Source organism: Petromyzon marinus, chromosome 24 (genome assembly GCF_048934315.1).
Source record: "Petromyzon marinus isolate PM22_M1 ecotype Great Lakes invasive population chromosome 24, UKy_Petmar_22M1.pri1.0, whole genome shotgun sequence".
NCBI lineage: Eukaryota > Metazoa > Chordata > Hyperoartia > Petromyzontiformes > Petromyzontidae > Petromyzon > Petromyzon marinus.
In genome coordinates, this window is record NC_133690.1 from 17,640,315 (window position 1) to 17,662,682 (window position 22,368).

Sequence of the window (22,368 nt, forward strand, 5' to 3'; positions counted from 1 at the left end):
GCATTCTGCGCGATGAACCGAGCGACCTCATCCGACTCGTGGCCACGGTTAGCGTCGGCGGCCGATGCCGTATCTCACACCGGTGTTGGGCCCTCCTCACTTGGCCGTCCCGCGCTGAACCGTGGGTGGTGAAGTATGGTCAAACTACACGCCGTGAGAAGGCACGACGAGAAGAAGTCTTTCATCCGGCGTCGGGACTGACAACAGGGCCGTCGTAAAATAATAACACGTTTAAATTACGCGCGACTTTACAAAAAATAAATCTACCGGACCGCAAAATGCTCCGCGAAACGTTAGGTTTTTCCGATTGGTGCGCGGAATGGCAATTAAAGTAATTAACGAAATTAACCGTGTAGCATTGTCGCTTTTTCATCAAACGTTTGGGAAACTAAATAGTGCATTCCAGTGTCCGTGCTCACAGTGGGAGTTGATTCATCTCGAGGCGAACGCTTTGCCCTTTTGCGTCTTATTGAACGGTCAGGTGTGCGTTAATTGATCTGTGTGCGAGGGCCCTTCCTTTAACACCCAATTGCCGGGGAGCAGGCTTAACACTGAAAAATCACCAAGCTCTCTCGCGCGCGGCCAGAAATAAAAAATAAAAACCACACCCCCCCCCACCGTCCCCTCACCCCCCCACTGCTTGACCGCAAACGGAATGTTTTAATATAGCAACAAAAAAAATCTAAATTTATCGAAATATCTCTCCCCTTTTCAAATGTGGTAATCAGAGTGATCGGGGCGCCTCATCCAAATCACACTTAGCAAATGCACGCACCCAAAGAGAGGCTCCGGTGCAATCAATTCCAATTGGCCGTAATAGCTCGGAATCCATTAAAATAGTTTAAAATCGATGTACAATTCATTCACACTCAAATTGTGAAATTTGGTTCCCTCACCCCCCCCCCCCCCCCCCCCCGAGATGCACGGCCTCGGAATTAATGCTCCCTGCGCCGCCGGTGCGCACCGCTGGATCTCGACGGGCAGGGGACAATCCGTGTTGGGGGGTGGGGAGGGGTGGGGGGGGGTGAGAGTGGCACGGAGATGACGGTGTGATGGCAGCTCCGTTCATCCATATTTGAAATAGATTCGTAACCAATGGCAACATTAGCATCTACTTGCGAGAGGGTCGGCGGCGTTGAGTCAGGGCTCCGTACTTTCTCGTCCTCGCGGCGATGAATTGAAAATGCCGCGGCGCTGCCAAGTTGCGACGCTCGGTGCTTAAAGCACGGTGTGAAATCGAGGGGAGGCCAAAGTATAAAACGCTGACGTCCTGGTCGATAATAAATCTCGGTCTCGGCGTTCAGGAATAATATTTTGTAGCCGGTTGTAAAGATACATGTTTTAAAGCCGTCCGGGTACGCGCGCTCATTCCAAATTCCCGCCCGCGTTCATTCGTCAAGATGCCCTTTGCAGGCTGCCGTGGCGTTTGCGTGGCCGCCGTGAAAGCTTTGGGGAGGCTGCCGCGGTGCGTCAGTTAGCGGCGCGCTCGCTCGACTTTGCAATCCAAGAGGTCGCCGGTTCGTATTCTGTCGCGCGGCGCTTGAGTTAAAACAGTAGGGGGGTAGGTTCTTTAAATTACCCCCTCCCCCCACTCAGCCTCTATCCACCCAGCAGCTTTAAACGGGGGGGACAAGTCTCGCGGCAGTTTGCGTGCAGTGGGGTAAAGTGTGAGGTGCTCCCACACCCCGCCCCCCTGTCCAAGATGTATCACCAGTCCGGAAGAGTGGCTGACAAGAGGCTCTCTAGATCCTGTCTCTGATGGGAGAGAGGGCCTTGCGCAAGCATTGGCATGTACAATAATCCTTGCTAACCACGAATTTACCAACCTCCGGATTCGAGTATACACGGATTGACTTCTGTTCAGTCGCGAGCATCTCGTTTTTTTTAATACGCGAGTCGTGAAATCAAAATTGGCGCTGCTGCGTGGCGTTCGCCGTGTTGTCTCACAGACTCCCGTGAGAAGTAAGTCCGCTCGTGACCTTGGTCTCCCCTAACCCTGTTTTCCCCACGAGGTCTGAAGTTCCCCAACCGCGGCAGTTTTTAGGAACCTAACCCTCGCGTTTGGCAAGGGATCACTGAATATTTAGAGCCGCAGATGTACCTTAGTGACGGCTGGTTGGGGTTTGGCTTGCGACGGCCGCGACAGGCCGTGACAGAGGATCGCTGGCCGCGGGGGGAGTTTGGCAGGCGGCACGGTCGCGCCAGCGGTGTCCGGGTCCTATCAGGACGCTCCCCGCGGGAGCCCGCAAACAACCGCACGGAAAAGCGCGCCGCACACGCCGTTAGTTTTACGTCCGTAAACTGCTTTACGCGGTGGCGCGTAGTTAGGCCCTCTGATTTTCAGTTGAGCGTGCTAAGATGCCATAAAATTCCAGAGAGGGAGAGAGGAGAACCCGTTAACCACCGCGGACCATTTTTGAATGAAATTGCTAACGTTCCATAAATTGACCGTTAAGATGTTGTGCCCAAGTGCTGTGATTTTTTTTGTGCCTTAACTCTCAGATTGCCCCAGCCAAGTTCAGATATCGGCGCTCGCCAAATAAACGGTAGCTGCCAACTCGGTTCGCACAGCTCCGCGGAGTCACTGCGCTTAAGCAGCTTGATACAAAGCGAAGACGTTACGAAACATTTATTGTGAATTTAACTTTAGCTAAATTAGATTCCTCGATGAAAAATGTAAATTTCACTTTGAATTCCGCGTTTTTTCTCATTAATGAAAGCCTTACAATATTTATGATTATTTTATTACCCTATTCCTTTCACTAGAAGGTAAAAAATAATCATCCCCTGTTTAAACTGTGGCCTTTGTAAATGTGTGCCACTAATAGAGTTTTTAGGATCACTGGCAGAACAAAGTATTGTAGCGGTGGGTGGAGAACGAAAATTCTCCACCCACCGCTAGAATGTTAAACCCAATTAGTGGCCGCTTGTGTTTAAATATAAATGAGTAAAAATATAGGTATGAAAGTATTTACTTAGCAAAGGCTTTCACATGTGACTTTTTACACAGAGCACCAGATACACAAAACAAGTAATTAAATGGACATGTATGTCGATGTTCCGTGAGTGGACGTCAGCCCCCACGTAGCCACAGAGCCATGTGACGGCCTGCTCCTCCTCCTCCAGCAACAACAACCGGTAGCGTCCGGCACGCCCTGACTGACTTCACACCTGGAGACGAAGTCTGAGCCACAGTCTCCTGCTCCGCGCATTCACACAGCGGGGCTGCCTCGTAGCACTACGATGCCCCATCGATGTTGGGAAGCGACACGTGCGTACACACACACAAATCGGGAGTCGGCGATTTAAAACTCTGTGATTGTGAACATGATGGTCATAACAACAGCTGCTACTGTTTTATGAACCCCCGTTATTGATTTTCTAACATTCCAAATATCCTATTTGTCATGTATATTTTCTTATACTTTTAATAGAATCACTTCATTCTCTTGAGTTGCCGTTTTAGAGCCACTCTTCACATCGAGTGCAAGAAAGACCGCTATCACGTTACCAGTCTGTTATCACGTTACCGGTCCGCTATAGCGGCACTGTAACGTGATGGGGTTCATTTTCACCACAAATTATTTGAGGTATTCCGGTTGAGCTTAGCCAGCCTGCTTGGCTGCCGGGCCGCCTCCGCCAACGCTAAGATACTTCTCTTCCTTTTTATCGGCGGAGCATGTTGACTCGGTAAATAAAGCGAGCGGAGCAAGCGGCGTGTGACAGATGCGGCTCGTGGTCTGATTGTGTTGTTGGGCAGGGGCCGAGGTGCTTTTTGAATTGGTCGGACAGCGGGGAACGTGCGGCCGCTTGTTTGCCCATCCTGACAATTTAACGTCAATTTGGCCCTCGGAGCCGGGCGGTTCTCGCTGCCGCTTTCGAGCTGGGGGTGGTGAGGGGTCGGGGGATGGGGAGGGGTGGGGGGGCCGGGGGGGTGGGGTTGGCCGAGGCTGGCGGAGGAAGGTTTTTAAATGCGAGAAAGAAATAGCCCGGCGCTCCGTGGCCTGACGTCCCCTCTGCTCTAGGTTTGCCACGGAGAGGCAAACTAAGGAGGCCCTAATGAGACAAAATAACAAGGCTGTCATGCCGAACATAGAGCGCGACGGAGATACATCGAGACGTGTAACAAACGCTCAAACATGCCGGATTTTTTTTAACTCCACCCCCCCCTCCTCCACCTCCTTTTGGCAGTGACAACCAGAGCTGCCACAGCTGCACTTAGGAGTTGCTGCTGCTGCTGCTGCCGCCGCCGCGTGACCTATAAGCATGACAGACACTGTTGACGACGACGGAGCGCGGTGCGGACGGGTGAACGGTTGGTCGTGTTTGTTCTTTAGTTTATTTAATTTTTTTGTCCCACGTCTCGTTTGGCCAGCCGGCCGCTTCCGTGGTTTGGCGACGCCGGGCTAGGACGTGGCTGTGCACGAAAACCTCGGGGCGACGTCCCTCCCCCCCCCCCGGTGCTCGGTCCGTGCGTCGTTTACAACGCCGGCATTCACAAACGATAAAGCAGGGATTGCGCATTAACATCGGCGTCTTTTATCTCATCGGATGGGAGCCGTTTTAGGTTCATTATCTCGTCTATGAAGTGGGTCCACTGGGACTTTTGTTGTTTCATCGTAATCTTTCATTACGCCAATATCAGCCGTGGTCTCTCTACCGCTGGGTGAGAAAGGCCTCGCCAGTCAGTGCATCACTGCGGTTGCGTTACTGTGAGGTGCGTTCCCTCCGTTGAATGCCCTTCCGTTGTTCATCTCGACCACTGGCCACTGTCTCTTCTCGTGGTATGATCTGCCCAGAGCCTAGTTCACTTTTCTTAACGGCCAATTTTCCTCTGTCTGCCTCTCAGCGTGCTGCTTTGCACACTTTTCAGCTTTTGGCACAACGACATTTCATTCAGTTCCCGGGTTTGTGATCGACGTTTCATTGCAGGTTACGGGCGCCGATTGAAAAACATTGGACTTGAACTCTTTTTCTTGAGGCACACTGGGGTTGTTGCTTTCTGCAATCAAATGAATGACTTAATAACGACTAAAAGTGCAATTCATTATTGCCACTTAAATCGTTATAAAGGCAATTTCTACTGGAGAGTAGAAGCTAAGTCGCTAACCATCGCCGTGCAGCAGCAGGGGGGGCACGGTGAGGTTCGCTGGACGTGAAAGGATGGAGAGATCTGCCAATGCGCGATTCGCCTCGCGTAGACCCTGGAGACATCGCGGGTGCTCCTGGGGGGCGGGTTGCTTACCACAGGGTAGGCAACCGCTTGCTCTACGCTCTGGCAGGATGGCATACTTTGGTAAATCCTCCTGGAAATGTCCAAGCGGCTGTTCAAGCAGGCTGCCTCCGAGCCTTGAGCGTGCGCACTCATTGTGGGTCCACTCAGCCGAGCGCTAAAAATAAGAATAGCAAGCGTTTGTTTTTGAAAGCGCGCCCCTTGTCGCCGGAGCATGTTCACAGCGCTTTACACGCGGTGGTGAGTCACCCGTGCCACGTCTCATCTCAGACATTCAAAGGGCGCCCCCGGTGGCAGCTGTCCGTGCACCACGGCAAAAGGCAATTTAATAAAAATGTTGTCAAATTTGGACCGTGACGGTGCCCCGCTCGTTTTTCAGGACATCAGGCGATCTCCCGGCATATGGCGTGAAGCGGGCGCCGTGTACCATTGCGGTTCATGCCACGCCGGAGTAATAACCAGGGCGGCCTGTCGGATTCGAACCGTGAACCCCGGCGAGCCACGGTACCGTCGGTCTTCAACGTCGCTGTCCAAAAAGTTCCCCCCCACAATTACCCACCCACCCACCCGCCTCGGGACAAACCCACGGACCGCGAGGTCACTTCCCAAACCCAGTCGTACCGTAATTGTTTCACCTGCCCCATCTCCCCGACGGCTGCTAATTCGGTGGCGGTGGCGGTGGGGGGGGCGGTGAAGAAACAACCGCATTGGCATGAAACGCGCTTCCTTCATTCCTTATCTCCGCGCGCTCGCGGGACTGTCTTGCGCGGAATAAAAATAAAATAAAATGCCCTTTCCGGGCTGCAGGGTGGTCGGGCGCTCGTGGAAGGGAGGGTCAGTGAGCCTGAGCAGGCCTCCATTGTCGCCTTTATACCGGACGGTGCAAGCCTGTAATTGGCTGCTTTATCTCGCTTGCAAGGTATACGGCGCTAATCACACGCGCCCACATGTAAATTACAAAAACCCGGGCTTTGCCGTGCGACTAAATAGCGCCGCAGCGTCGCGGGCCAATCGGAATCCGCTTCGTGTTAAAGGAAGGTGGACAATGGGGTGAAGGAAGACAGAAACATACCGCTACCCCCACCCTCTCACCCCCCCCCACCCCACCAAAAAAAATAAAAACTTGTATTGTGCTTGTAAAAAAAAAAAATTACTTTAATTTGTTTTCTAATCGCCGGTTCATGGAAATTGCATTATTAATAATTGCACGGACTTGGTAATTGTGATGTGCTATGCACAGTGTGCACGGAGGAAACTCTAAAAGCTATTTATGTTGGGAGATATCGGTGCTGTATGTTAAAAACGATTCGGCGGCATTCTTTGTTGATTTTTTTTAAAGTCGATATTGCCTGGGTAGTAGCTGCAGTGTTTTCACATTTGCTCATTGTGCCGTTTTGTTTGATTCGGTGTGTGTGAATGTGCACAGACGTGTGCCGCATGTGGGGAGCGGTAGCGCAGTGGTTCGCGCACCGCACTACTGAACCCGGCGCCCTCAGTTCGATTCCCGCTCACGCCCAACGTCAGTGACGGACATCTGAACTGAATATCTGAATATTGAGCCTCCCCTAGGTCAACTTAGACTTAAGTGCGTGAACATCACAGCTGTGAAGATGAAGGCCTGCGGCGCGTGGTTCTGGCCATAGCACTGCACTCGTGCGCCGTGCCGAGCTTAATCGCTGCTCACTTACAGCACTTGCCCAAAGAGTAATCGAAGGCTATACTGTGAAGGGGAGGGGTCTTTGTGAGCGCTATATATTGTTTTTAATGCAAATTCAGATAATCCATCTCGAGTGTTTTACCGCTCCTCTGCACATTCACGCTTATCGTTCCGAGTTCTGCCAGCGTCATCGCCACCGCCATCATCATCCATCAGCAATCAATAATCAATCACTTATCAGCTATAAATCAGCGTTCGCCGGCCTATCGATATGGCACGTGTGCACCGGCTCGTATATAAATATTGCACCGATCGCCGGCAAAGGCCACGCGTTGATATTTTTAGATTTGTTTTTTTTTTACTTAAGGAGGGTCAGCTCGATGGATCGGATCGATGGTTAAGGCAGATAGATGGCAGGTGAACGTGGATTCCGGGTCACGGATTCCGAACGGCGAATATTATTTAAGACAAAAATAAACGATAACCGATGAACTCGCCGTCACCCCCCCCCCACTTTGAACACGCGCGGGGCGCCGATCCCGGCCGCGTGTGCCATGTGGCAGACAGCAGCACGAGGAAGCACGCGGCTCGCTGTGGGAGTGGGTCGGGGGTCGCGGGGGGCGCGGGGCGGAGGGGTGGAGCAGAAGGTTTAAAACTGGCTTTTCCATCTGCTCGCGGGACATGAGCGCTCCCGCGGAGCCAATGCCTCTCCGGCAGCAGTCGCTGGGATTTTCGGGGTTTTTATTGCCCCCCCCTCTCCTCCAAAAGATAGCCGCGTTGCGCGAGCGCGCCGGGCACTCCGGCCGCCGCGGCTTCCCTTTTGTTGGCCTGCCAGGTTAACTTTGATTTCACCGTGAAAAGGAGCAGAGTTCGAGCTTGGTGCGAGGCTCCTTTAGGCGTAATCCTGCTGATCGCCCGTGTGGGTGCGATTGTGAGGATGAGAGCGGCAATAGCAGTAGCAGGAGGAGCAGGAGTAGAAGCAGTCCAAGCAGCAGCAGCAGCAGCAGCAAAAGAAGAAGAAAATCAACAGTCGCAGCAATAATAACAGAAGCAGCAAAATAATAAGAAGCGGCAGCATCAAAAGCAGCAGCTTGTACAAGAAGAGTTGATACAGATCTAAATAGTTAGAGATCCATAGAGTTACATAGAGATAAACAGATATGCACAGAGATCCACGAAGTGTTACGTGGAGTTCCATGGATTTTCTGAGATCCAAAGAGTTACAAAGAGACTCATTGACCAAAGCCCACGTACACCTGGAGGGGCGAAAGTCACGGAACATCGCAGGGTGGAGGGAGCGTGGAAACTAACAAGAGCGGAAATTCTTTACACGGTTAACAGGCCACCTGAGGTCGTCATTGTATCAAATAAAGTTACAGGAATAATGTTTAAAAGGTTTTTTTCTAAACCTTTATTTCGACGGTTGTTACCGTTTAGATGGGAACGTGTTTTTAGCGCGCGAGGCGTACTCTGCCCGCGGGATGCATAATAAACGTGCGCGACTGTATTTGACGCGCAGGGGCGACGTGCACGTGTGTTTGCGTGCGTGCTTGTGTATGTGGCGTGCGCTGGGAACGCGCTCGGCAAAACCGTCGGCGCGTGTCACCCCGGTGCGGCGTGTGTGATGGTGCGGGATTCATTGGAGGGGGTTGGGGGGGCAATTTTGGGGGGGGGGGGGGGGGGGCGGGGACGTTTGGAACCTCCTTGAAACCCCACAACGTCTATTTTATTGTTGTCTAGCCGTCTAAATACGGCACGGGGGGTGCCGCACAGCGCGCGCGGTTTTCCAGACGGCCGCCCCAAAGTGCTGCCACCTATTGGCGAGTCGACCGCTTGCAGCTCGCGCACGGCGATAGCGGGCGGCGCGAGTCGCCTCCTCTCCAACGCGGCTCGTACGAGCGACCGCGGTCGGGGTAGACCTGTAGGGGCATGAGATTAAGCCCTCCCCCCCCCCCCCGCACCACACTGTAGCTGTAGTACTCAAGTCAACAAACGGTGTAACAATGAGGACAATTCAGCGACGGCCTTGGCAGAATTTCGTTTTTCACAGAGGGCGGGAGCGGGAGCGAGAGCGGATCGCATCGGCACTCGTTCCGGCGCGTGGCTCAACGTTCGTTTACCGTTGGCCATGAACGTGCCCCCACCTCCTGGTGATTGTTCTGCATGCTTCCTCTTTTTAAAGTCGCTGCGTTACATTTCTTACGTAACGCCGTTTTTGTTTCCGATTTTTATCTGCTCCATTGTTGGGACGTTGCTTGCATGTGATTGCTTTCGTTATTTGGGTGACCCAGGTGGCTCCTGCCAATGAGACTTATCTCTGGTCCCTTGCCTTCTCACCCGGTACAACAAAACTAACTTCTATTTGCGGGGACAGTCGTACTTCTAAGGCGGCCGCTCGTTGAGCAACCCGGCCCTGTCGCTCATCGCTCATTTCGCTGCTCATTTACAAACCGCAGCGCGCTGTGTCCGCGACAGTAGAACGCGGGGCGCGTAAAATCATCGTCCTCTCTCTGAAAGGGGGCGGGGGGCCAGGGGGGGGGGAGTGGGGGGAGGGGAGTGGGGGGGGGAGTGGGAGTGGGGGGGCGACGGTTGGACTGGCGGCAGCCGGGCGTCGAATCTCCTGTCTTTCACCGGTAATTTCGCCGCTCGATTAGAACGGTAAACCGCTCCGCGCGACGAGCCGGCTCTTCGTTTTCCAACGGCACCGACACGCCGCGGACGGCCGACGATAGATTTAATGCGAATCCAGTGGAAAACGATCGGTCATTCAATTAACCGTATTGGACGGCTCTGACATCCCGGGTTCAGCGGACAAACCCGTGGCCGGCGGATGGTGGCGTGGGTTACGGCGGTGGCGGCGGCGGCGGTGGTGGTGGGAGAGCTGGGTGGGAACACCCATCCCCTTGTCCCGGTGAAATTGAACCGGCGATGAGCTTACCGACGCGCGCCGTGAGACTAAACAGGTCGGACGCTGTTGCTGCCTCGTGTCGGTTTCCTTCTGCCTCCGCTGCTGCTGCTCCTCCTCCCAGCATCGCTGTTTAATCCCTCGGGTCGCCTCCCCCCGCACGTTCATGGCAGCAGCAGCAGGCAGTGCCACGCCACCCCCGCCCGAGTAAGGTGCCGATGGGTCGGATCGTCCGGGGAGGTGGTCCAGTCGTCGTGAGCGACGCTTGATTTGATCAGAGAGTGCGGTCCGAGTCGCTGGCGCGCTGTAGTCGTGCGTGCGGTGGCTGGCGCGTGAGCTCGTGGGCCGCAGCCCATACTGGATGTGGTGTGCCGGGAGTGGGCATATTTTCCGGGTCGCTGGCAGATTGGAGTAGGTGGCACATGACCCACGAGTAGTAGCCACAGCCATAGCGAGAGGCATACTGGATGTGGTTTGCCGGGCGCAGACATATTTCCGGATCGCTGGTCCAGATGGAGCCGGTTGAAATGAATCCTTGGTTATTGCGGTTTCTGGTCCGCCACAACTCATTGACGAGCCTGGTGAAGTATGGTCAAGCATCCCCCATGACTAGTACGGTGTGGGAAAAAGGCCTTCATCCAGCAGCGGAATTACGGGATGAAATTTCGAAGAAAGCCAAAACTAAAAAATCAAACAATAAATAGCGGTGCCCGCCGCTGAGCTTCTGAACATTGCATTGGTTGCTTCGCCCACCCCCTGTGCAGCACGCTGCCTCACTGCACGGCGTTTTATTTTTAATGTTTTTTTTTCGTTTTGAAATCCCGAGTGGCTCTTAGGGGACGCGCCGATGTGGAGCGTGTCTCGCGCTTTGTGTGTGGCCTGCACGAACACGTATAATTGTGATAACGGTAATAATTTGCGTAATTTTGTCAATCCGCTCCTGTATACCAGGCGAGGAAGTTCACATCTTGTCAGGCTGGGGATGGGATTCTGGCCCTGGTGTCACATTGGCACAGACACGTGGCAAAAAGGATGCAGGCTGCATTGAAAACCGGCCAAATAGTTTGCGACATTTCAACAAATTAACGCCTAAAAACTTGTGTATTGGTTCGAGAAAAAAAAGTGATTGAGGGCAACAAAAAAATGCGACTTTTGGAGCATCTCTTGATTATTTAAACTGATTAACAATGTCTCACTCGGAGTTCCTGATTCTGGCAATATAGTAATGGTGATGAGTATTATTCAGGTGAAATGTAGATAAGCGAGGCTTCACCAACAATTGTTCTCATTGCCTTGCAAATTAAGAAACTCTCCCTCTCTGGCTTCCTTCCATCCTGTCTCTCTTTTAATTTATCTGTCTCTCTTACTATCTGACCTTTTCTTAGTCTAATTTCTCTGTCTCTCTGTCTCCATGTCTGTCTGGCTATCCCTATTTATCTTTGTGTATATCTGCCTCTATTGGTTTATCTGTCTCTTTGTCTCTCGTTCTGCCTCTATCAGTCTTGTTATCTATCTGTCTTATTGTGTCTCTCCATTTGGCTGGTTTTCCACCTACCTGTCTCTCTGCCTGCCTGTCTCGCTATCTATGCATCGCAGATCTGTTTGTCTGCGCACGTAGCTGCCTCTCTACCATCCGTGCCTTTCTATCTGTCGATTGGTCTTCCTAACTGCCTCTCTGTCTCGTAGTTTGTTGACGCTAAACTGGTTTGGATCATCTCGCTGAACATTGTTGCTGCTGCTGCTGCCGCCGCCGCCGCTGCCAGTCTTGTCACGTGACCCTGTGCGCTGCTGACGAGCCGGCGCTGTGTGATGCCTCCGCAGAGGGGATTTTGGAGAGCGTGCTGGATTCGCTGGAGGCTCAGGTCGGGATCCAGTTCCCGAACGACTTCCGCTGCTCGCTGCGCATCCACGACGGGGAGAAATTTTTGGGACACGGGTAAATCCCAACACGCTCTCTGTCTCAATTCTCTCCATGTCTATCATCCCTCCTCCTTTCCCGTCTTTCTCTTCTTTCTCTCCACTCCCTCCTCTCTTATCATTCCTTCTCTACAATTCCTCTCTTTCTACCCCCCCCCCTCCCACCAATCCTCATGCAACAGAGCGCCGGACGCAGTACGGCGCACACACAGTAAATATAATTGTATTTATATATATATAATCCGTATTTCACCTCATTAGGGCTCGTTTGGATACAACGGAATTATCAAATTTGCATAATTGGCTTCATTGGAAAACAACGGAGGTGATTTATATTGGAATGGGTGGAAACGCATTTCTGTATAGAGTCCTAGGGGCAAAGATATTATCTCGTACCCGCTCGCAGCTGTGCTCTCTTGCCATGCGTCATGCGGTTTTTTGCTACCTATTTTTTTTCCGCCAATTTTCGAATGTGCGCACGACATTGTGCCGCTCGTAAATTTTGATGAGCGGTAGTTCTTCAGAAACGTTTTTTGCGCAATTTTTTTTCCTCCCTGTTGCATCGGAAATAATATTGCTGCGGCACCTTTCCTGAAAAAAATCCTTCCAAGTGCCTGTCGTGGCCTCTACACAGCAGGGGGCACGCCCTCCCATACACTCCGCTGCGAGATCGTTCTTCGCGTGATACTCGAACCTGGCCGGCGGTGGCTACATTGCAAGTGGCTGCCTCTTGTAATTGGCCGCTGTGGAGGCAGCGGGCGAGGGTTTGGCGAATGTTGTGGAAGCGGTGCAGCGAATGTCAGTTGCATGGGATCGAGTGTTTCCCCCTCGCACGTGTGGGCTTTCTCCGGTTGCTCCGGTTTCCTCCCACACGTGTATAAACACTAAGTAATTGTCAATAAGAAACACCACGTGTAGAGGATAGCATAACTTTGGGGAAATTTACCGTCAACCCGACCACCTGGCTGCTGCCTTTCCCACTCATCTGTGGTTCCTGGCACCTCTTTGGGAGTGAGCGAGTACTTCACGGCGGACCGTTACAAGTTGAAGTTACTCCTATCATTAATATTATTATCATTAAATCGAAATTTTGAAGTCTCGGAGCTGTAAAATTACCAAATTAAGTGCAAGAACGGAATTTAGGGCTTCAATTATGTGACCAGGCTGAGACCCTGAACGAGCGACATTTAGACGGAATGCCCGGTTCTATCACCCTAATAATCCACCAGGGGTCCTCTGTCATGTCACACCAAGCGCACATGATTATCAGTTCCATGTTGCCCTTCATTTAACCGAGTCAAGAGTCTATTGAGATCACGGTTTCTCATTTACACGGAGACCGGGATTGCAATTAGAGTAAGTTGATATAAAAAAAACTCTACAGCCTTCCTCAATAACATTGTGGCCTTACAAGGAAAAGTGATATAATAGGCGATGTTTCGGGCAATGGCCCTTATTCATGAGTTATCACAGGCCATTGAGACTAGGGTAGAGAGTTCCAGAGTCCAGAGTCGAGCAGGGCGAGGCAAGGAGGTATACAGGAGGTCGTGGGTTCAATACTGACCCTGACGCCTGCTGTATATTTGGAGTTTGGGTGTCTCTCCCTCTCACCATCATCATCATCATCACGGTGGCTATGAGATGTTAACTACCTCGCCTGGTATATAGGAGGTCGTGGGTTCAATCCCGACCCTGACGCCTGCTGTATATTTGGAGTTTGCGTGTCTCTCCCTCTCTCATCATTATCATCACGGTGACTATGAGATGTTAACTACATCGCCTAGTCTACAGGAGGTCGTGGGTTCGATCCCGACCCTGATGCCTGCTGTATATTTGGAGTTTGTGTGTCTCTCCCTTTCTCACCATCATCACGGTGGCTATGAGATGTTAGCAACCTCGTCTGGTATAAAGGAGGTCGTGGGTTTGATTTCTGACCCTGACGCCTGCTGTATATTTGGAGTTTGTGTGGTCGCGTGGATTTTACTCTGGGTCCTCCGGTTCCCTCTATATTTAGAATCAACGTCACACTTTTCGAGTATTTGGCTGTATGACATTTCCACGTGATCAGCCACTTCGTTGAGCTATCATTTGTGGCCAGGTCGATTATGAAAAAGGGATATATAGCGCAGTGGGCCTTGCCTGGTAAAATAAAAACTACTTTAGTTTCGTTAAGTTTCCTGCAAGTGTGCTGGCTGAGCGGAATTGTGTCCGGCAGGGCACAGTCAATTCCGGTACAACGAGACCTTTGGCTATCGGTGACGGTATCAATTATCACGAAGCTCATAGCAACGTTCACATTCATGGTAGCAATAAAAGAGTGAGGGTGGAGCGGCTGTACGGCGTGGCGAGAGAGCAACTGCAGGAAATCGGTGAGCGGAGGAGCGAGCAAGCGAGCAGCGGTGAAGCAAAACTGCGTCGAGTTCGGGATGCCGTTGAGCAAGCGTCGTGTCGCAACTTTGAACCTCCGCCCTGGCGATGTGACCCCGGTCCTTCTGCATCGGCTGAACTTTCGCTGCTCTGTTCTGCGGTCGTGACCGAACGGAGGTGAAAGAAGGCTTTGGCGTGAGACCGATCGGTCCGAGCTTCTTGGACGCCTCTTTAGCTGGATTAGCCGTGTCGAGTATGATGAATTTCGCCCGACTGCACAATGTGGCAGTGGGTTCAGCGGTATGGCAGGTGACTTAATTATTCACGCGTGAGTGTAATTAAGCTTAACGCAGGATCCAGCGGAGCTTATCCTGTCAATTAATGCCTATTTAACTCGATGGTTTGCAACAGTAAAAAAAAGGCAATCCAGAACAGGCCACTCGCGGAAGCTCTTTAACCGAGACTCCCGGACTGCGTGGAGCATCTGCCCCGATAACTCGCTGTGAAAATTCCGTCTGCTGAAGGTGTGCATCGCGTACCGCCACTGTTTGGCGCGTGTTGTTTTAGGGAACGGGCATCATATTTTACCATCTCACCAGGGTCGCGAGATGTTGACTACCTCACCTGGTATGCAGGAGGTCGTCGATTAGATTTTCGACCATGTTGCCTGTATATTTGGAGTATGCGTGCTCTCCCTGCGGTGGCGTGGATTTTTCCGCGGGTCCTCCGGTTTTTCCCTCCACATTTAGAATCATCAAGTGTTTTGAGTATAAGCCACTTCGTTGAGCTATCATTTGTGGCCAGGTCGCTTCTGAAAAAGAGCTACATAGCTCATTGGGCCTTACCTGGTCAAATAATAATATTTTCGTTTTACCCTATTCATGTTTTTTGACATTCATTTAAAGCGCGATTTATGATTTACCCCCCCGTCAATGGAATATGGAATTTCCACGATTGGCATAGAGCTGTACACAGGATATGAGCTTCCTTGTAAGTGTATTCTGATACATCGCTGTGATTGTTTTGTTATGCTGTACATGAAATAACTTAATAGGTTCCAGGTCTCAATCACTCCACTGCTGGATGAATGCTTTTGTACTTCACCACACCGATTAGTGTGGGTTGGTGGGGAGCGGCCCGGGGGGGGGGGGGGGGGCAAAGCCCATTTGAAAACGGGTAACCAGGTACAGGGAGCTAACCACCACGCCAGCTTTCTACCACATCATCGTACCTTTACAACGTGTTGTACGTTAGGACGGTTCGTGTTTTTTTCCCAGTGCGTCACTCGCGATACTTTTTTTGATCTCCCCCACAGATTGCAAAAGAAACGAACAGAAATGTGTAAATTCGGCAAACGAATGAAGACGCTTTTGAAACTTGCGGCTCGTTTGTTGACAAAATCAATTCATTTTTTTTTGCTACGCAATTTTCCCAGTCACAGCTCCTAATGAGGAGGTTGAAGCGCGCGTGCGGACAGCGGCAGCCGCCGCTGGTTAAAGGCGGCGTGCCGCCGATGAACTAAAGAAGCCAGCGATGGGTTGGCGCGCCTTGCTGGGTCCCACGTTAACAGACGCCGCGTGACAGCCCTCGGGTCGTTATTGTGACAGAGTGCTGTCTCCGGGCGCTCTGACAGGCGAGGTGACACTCTTTATTCCAATTGCGCTTTGTTCAATTTAAACATTTGCAACTTTATGATAACCTGACAGCTTTAATTTTGCAGTTCGGAAGTCTCACAATGAGGGAGGTTAACCCTCTCAATACCGCAGATATTGCGCGAGGTGTTATCATTACTCATTCATAATCTGTCATCGCGGGGAGGGCGGCAATCGCGCGTCGCCGATGGTGGCGGCAGCGGTGGTGGCGTGTGTGTGTGTGTGTGCGCGTAGTTTTTTTGTGTGTTTAACGGTGCAATTTAAGGAAATAATTAATTATTTGTGTGTTTAGTTTAATAAGAGACGATGCATTATGCTAGGGGCCTGCAGTCATGTTGTCACGCTGAGATAAAATATCTGGCCCGTCATTAAAAAGATAAATGTTTAATTTGTTATGACATACACGCGGGCGCGCGCTGCCCGTGCGCGTGTGTGCGTGTGTGGGGAGCGGCGGCGCAGTGGTTGGCACGCGACACTATGAACCTGGCCACCCGAGTTCGATTCCCGCTCACGGCCAACACCAGTGACAATTATCTGAACCGGTCCTGGCCTCCCCTAGGTCGACTCAGCCTCAAACGAGTACCTGGTGTGATGTGTAACATCGCTACTGGAGAGACAAAGTCGGCCAGACATGGTGTTGGCTACCCCCGCCCCCTTGTGTGCCGTGCCGGCCTTCATACGTGCTCGCTAATACCACTTGCCCCAACAGTTTGTTACATCTATACGGGAGACCTTGTGTCTTTGCGGGGAGCGGTGGCGCAGTGGTTAGCGCGCTGCACTACGAACCCGGCGACCCGGTTTTCATCACGGTTGGCTACGTACGGTGTGAAAGAAGTTCAGCATACGTACATAATACGGACACATGTGCTTGTGTACATACAGCTTTATGGTGATATAGTTCAGCACCATTGACCATATTTTCCGGAATGTGCTCAGCCTCGGCAGGCTTGGGAAGCTTAGCAAGATCGAACCTGTAGAGTGTTTGGATGGCCGACCACCACCACTGTGCATAACAGGTGCTATAGGCTTTGTGTTTGTGTTTGTTGCCGATACATTGCGCAGTCACCGACCCGGACAAGTGATGAGCGACTCATAATTGTAACCAGCCTACATTCATTTTTTTGCAAGCACAGTTGAACCCTCAAGCCGGGTGATCTGCCCACGGATAATCGAGAGTCAACTGCATTCGAGAGTCAACTGCATTCTTTCGGTAAAGTCACGTAGAAGGGAAACAATAAAATAATAAAAATATAAAACAATAAAATTCTCACGACGTTTCGACTGCAACACAAGCAATCATCATCAGGTGTGAAAACCACAACAAGAAAATTTGAAAAAAGTGGCGGTTTTTTAACGTTAGCACCACGGATAGCGATTTTATAGTTTGTTTAGATGGACGAGTCCATCTATGTTCAGAAAAGAGGAGGGGGGAGACGAAAAATAATGGATGCGGTCTGAAAGCCACCTTAAGCATGATCAATCAATTAAGACTCGAAATGGTTTATCAAATCCTTCCAATGAATGCTAAGCCAGAATCCATCTTCTCGGTTGAAATTGTCTCTGTGTTTGTATATGTGGATAGCCTCATGAACGAATCTCTCATGGTAGCCAGATGGCTTGCAAAGAGAAGTCAATGTCATGTGAGCCTACTGAATTATAACAATGATCTGCCACGGCCGAGGTGTTGGTCCTACCGTGTTTAAGGTCTGCTTTGTGTTCACGAATGCGGTCCGAGACATGTCGTTTGGTTTCTCCAATGTAACTACTACCACAGAGGCAACTTAGTTTGTAGACGCCAGGGTAATGTATGTCCGGAATCACATCTTTTACAGACGGAACCACATCACGGATTTTATGTAATGTGTTGAATCAAGATTTTGGAGATCTTTTTTGTGATCCCCCGCAATGTAGGGTAAAGTGATGGTTTTGAAAGGCTCCTCAAGAGGGTCCTTCTTCATGGTTGGAGTGATAGCTTTGCGGATTGTGTAGTCGGAATAACCATTATAATAGTGCATGGCGATCCAATTATAGATACCCCAGTGATTTATAATGTCCGTGGGCCCGTGCGGCGCGTGATTGGTTACGGGGGGGGCCCTCTCTGTTTTGGATCGAGCCGAGGTGGAACAGTCACGTGGCCTCCACATTCATCTGACATGGCCCCCAGACTGAGTGTTTACATCGAAGATCGCATGTGCACGTGTGCGCGCATGTAAGCGTTGTGTGTGTGTTGGGAGCGGCAGCATGGCGATTCGAATCCCGCTCGCAGCCAACACCGGTGACGAATGTCCGAACCGATGCTGGGCCCTCCCCTAAGTCGACTCGGACTTAGACGAGCTCCTGGTGTGATGTGGTTGTGTAAACGTCAGCACTGGGCAGACAAAGGTAGCTCGGCGTGATGTTGCCCGCCCACCCACCCCCTCGTGTGCTATGCTGGGCATTCGTAGGTGCTCGCGAACGCCACTTTCCCCAACAGCCTCCCAAAGGGTACGTTGGGGGGGGGGGGCGTCAGGGGTCTTTGTCTCCGTATGTGACAATCGCAAGATATCAATGACTCCGGCTTACGTATCATTGATTGCTGGAAGCAAATTACGCCTGCTGTGTCGGACGAAGTGTACCAGGAGAGAGGTGAACGATTTAATAAGTGCACCAAGGTTGTTGGGAGACGTGTAACATAGAATGTAGGATTCTCTCAAACTTGGGCCCGATATTTTTAGTCGGGTGTCTATAAATGGATCGTCTTTTGCTGCCGCCTCGATCGCGTCGCAACATCGATTTAAAAAAAAAAATAGACCAACATCAAGCGGCCAGCAACATGCAACACTGTCACAGCTGTGATGGGTAAGAGTGCGACGCGTTTCTTGACATTGAGTGAGGCTATTAAGTAGATTTGGGATGCAGGGGGGTAGATGGAAGGGAGTTCCAGAGTGGAGCAGTGAGCGAGGGTAGAAGCAGAAACTTACTGGTTGTGACCTGTAGTGTGGTGAGTGTTGTTGTGACCTGCAGTGTGGTGAGTGGGTGAGTGTGTTGTTGTGACCTGCAGTGTGGTGAGTGGGTGAGTGTTGTGACGTGCAGTTGGTGAGTGGGTGAGTGTTGTTGTGACCTGCAGTGTGGTGAGTGGGTCAGTGTTGTTGTGACCTGCAGTGTGGTGTGTGAGTGAATGTGTTGTTGTGACCTGCAGTTGGTGAGTGGGTGAGTGTGTTGTTGTGACCTGCAGTGTGGTGAGTGGATGAGTGTTGTTGTGACCTGCAGTGTGGTGAGTGAGTGAATGTTGTTGTGACCTGCAGTGTGGTGAGTGGGGGTGAGTGTTGTTGTGACCTGCAGTGTGGCGAGTGGGTGAGTGTGTTGTTGTGACCAGCAGTATGGTGAGTGGGTGAGTATGTTGTTGTGACCTGCAGTGTGGTGAGTGGGTGAGTGTTGTAGTAACCTGCAGTGTGGTGAGTGGGTGAGTGTGCTGTTGTGACCTGCAGTGTGGTGAGTGGGTGAGTGTTGTTGTGACCTGCAGTGTGGTGAGTGGGTGAGTGTTGTTGTGACCTGCAGTGTGGTGAGTGGGTGAGTGTGTTGTTGTGACCTGCAGTGTGGTGAGTGGGTGAGTGTGTTGTTGTGACCTGCAGTGTGGTGGGTGGGTGAGTGTTGTTGTGACCTGCAGTGTGGTGAGTGGGTGAGTGTGTTGTTGTGACCTGCAGTGTGGTGAGTGGGTGAGTGTGTTGTAGTGACCTGCAGTGTGGTGAGTGAGTGAGTGTGCTGTTGTGATCTGTAGTGTGGTGAGTGGGTGAGTGTTGTTGTGACCTGCAGTGTGGTGAGTGGGTGAGTGTGTTGTTGTGACCTGCAGTGTGGTGAGTGGGTGAGTGTGTTGATGTGACCTGCAATGGTAAGTGAGGTTGGGTGGGTGGGTGGATGAGTGAGTAGATGAATGGATGGGTGGGTGCGTGGTTGAGTGAGTAGATGAGTGGGTGAGTGAGTGTTTCTGTGGCCTGCAGTGTGGTGGAGGAAACGAAACAGTCCGTGTCTGTTAGAGAGTCCACAACATGAGAGGAGGAGGAATCTTGACTTAAAGCTTTTGTGACTGCAGGAATTCATACTCTGGGTCTTTTGGTAAAGTCACTTAGATAGAAAAAAAAATCAAGACGATTGCTTGTGTTGCGATCGAAACGTCGTGATTTTTAAAATTATTATTCTATCTACGTGACTTTAGCGAAAGACCCAAAGAGTAGGAGGAATCGATGAGTGAAGTTCACGGGAACAGTCCCCATCGCTGTAGCGGTAGAAGAGTGACGAGTAGTCGACTGACCACCAGTGAACGGATGAGTGATGTGCTTAGAGAAGTGGGGGGGGGGGGGGGATCCTGGCTGCGTCGAATGCCCTGCTCATAGCTCGCTCCCTACTCCCCACTTGTTCACAGCTCACTCCCTACTCCCCACTTGTTCACAGCTCGCTCCCTACTCCCCACTTGTTCACAGCTCACTCTCTACTCCCCACTTGTTCACAGCTCGCTCCCTACTCCCCACTTGTTCACAGCTCTCTCTACTCCCCACTTTTTCACAGCTCACTCCCTACTCCCCACTTGTTCACAGCTCGCTCCCTACTCCCCACTTGTTGACAGTTCACAACTCACTCCCTACTCCCCACTTGTTCACAGCTCGCTCCCTACTCCCCACTTGTTGACAGTTCACAACTCACTCTCTACTCCCCACTTGTTGACAGCTCGCTCCCTACTCCCCACTTGTTCACAGCTCGCTCCCTACTCCCCACTTGTTCACAGCTCACTCCCTACTCCCCACTTGTTCACAACTCTCTCCCTACTCCCCACTTGTTCACACCTCACTCCCTACTCCACACTTGTTCACAGCTCACTCACTACTCCCCACTTGTTCACAGCTCACTCACTACTCCCCACTTGTTCACAACTCACTCTCTACTCCCCACTTCTTCACAGCTCACTCACTACTCCCCACTTGTTCACAACTCACTCTCTACTCCCCACTTGTTCACAGCTCACAGCTCACTCCCTACTCCTCACTTGCTCGCAACTCACTCTCTACTCCCCACTTGTTCACAGCTCACTCACTACTCCCCACTTGTTCACAGCTCACTCCCTACTCCCCACTTCTTCACAGCTCACTCCCTACTCCCCACTTGCTCACAGCTCACTCCCTACTCCCCACTTGCTCACAGCTCACTCCGTACTCCCCACTTGTTCACAGCTCACAGCTCACTCCCTACTCCCCACTTGTTCACAGCTCACTCCCTTCTCCCCACTTGTTCACAGCTCACTCTCTACTCCCCACTTGTTCACAGCTCTCCCTCCTCCCCACTTGTTCACAGCTCACTCCCTACTCCCCACTTGTTCACAGCTCACTCTCTACTCCCCACTTGTTCACAGCTCACTCTCTACTCCCCACTTGTTCACAGCTCACTCCCTACTCCCCACTTGCTCACAGCTCACTCCCTACTCCCCACTTGCTCACAGCTCACTCTCTACTCCCCACTTGTTCACAGCTCACTCCCTACTCCTCACTTGCTCGCAACTCACTCTCTACTCCCCACTTGTTCACAGCTCACTCACTACTCCCCACTTGTTCACAGCTCACTCCCTACTCCCCACTTCTTCACAGCTCACTCCCTACTCCCCACTTGCTCACAGCTCACTCCCTACTCCCCACTTGTTCACAGCTCACTCTCTACTCCCCACTTGCTCACAGCTCACTCCCTACTCCCCACTTGCTCACAGCTCACTCCGTACTCCCCACACTCCTTCACCAACCCAGGTACCTGTTGACCAGGATCAAGTGCCGGCTGCATCTGCGAGCGAGTGGCGCATCCTCTCTCCCCTTCCTCGGGGCCTTGTCAGAAGCACTTCTGTAATTAGCTTAATTACTATGATTACAAGCGCTCGCGTGGTGGGTGTCTTCATTATGGTAATTGCCTTGTTCAGAGGAGGGCCATTTTGCATCTAATGGCTGTGGTCCGGCTACTTTAGGCTCTTTGCACCGCTACCCTCCCCGTCTTAAAAAAACCCCCTTGATTTCCCAGGGCATGATGTGTCTTGAGCATCTGCGCGCACACTTTGAAAGGAGTGTAGGGCCGAAGAAAAGGCGGCATCGTCTCGCCGCGGTTGTGCTTGGGGTTTTTTTCCTTCAATATTCTGAATTGGCGACACAAAAAAACCCCACATCGCACGCGTCTGTCCCAGGGCTGAATGCCCATCCGATCCTCTGCGCGGTCAATTCGATAGATCCGGTAAATGCTTTATCGCAGCTCACTGCATTAGCGTACACTCTGGAAACGGCTAAGTGATAAAGCGCACTCAATACGGAAGCTCTCCCAATATTCCGCTCGCCAATTAAACCGCAAAAACCTCTCCATTGTTTTTTTTGTACTCCACGTATCGAGCGGCCGGAGCTGCCGTGATTTCGCGCGCGCGCCCCAGTGAATCACGCTTTGAGTGTCAACCAGTTTTACTCGACCACCCCGCTGTAAAATTACCGCGGCATAATTTACGGAAATAACATTGGACCGTAACGTTTTTTTTTCTACTTTCGTTTCAAATATTTCGTGCGTGCGGGGCTCGCGCACGGTCTTTGATTGACTCTGCCTTATTCTTCTTCTTATTATTATAGCCTTGCGGGTATGGTGGGGG

At 51.5% G+C, this 22,368-nt stretch overlaps 1 protein-coding gene across 4 annotated transcripts in view; it reads left to right on the forward strand.

The window, feature by feature from the left end:
• FBXO3 (F-box protein 3) overlaps positions 1-22,368 on the forward strand; it is a 128,389-nt gene that overhangs the window by 22,813 nt on the left and 83,208 nt on the right. For all 4 annotated transcript variants that reach the window (XM_076069483.1, XM_076069482.1, XM_076069484.1 and 1 more), the window contains exon 4: positions 11,617-11,731. In XM_076069483.1, coding sequence (XP_075925598.1) covers positions 11,617-11,731 — 115 coding nt within the window. The remainder of the gene's footprint in view (positions 1-11,616; positions 11,732-22,368) is intronic.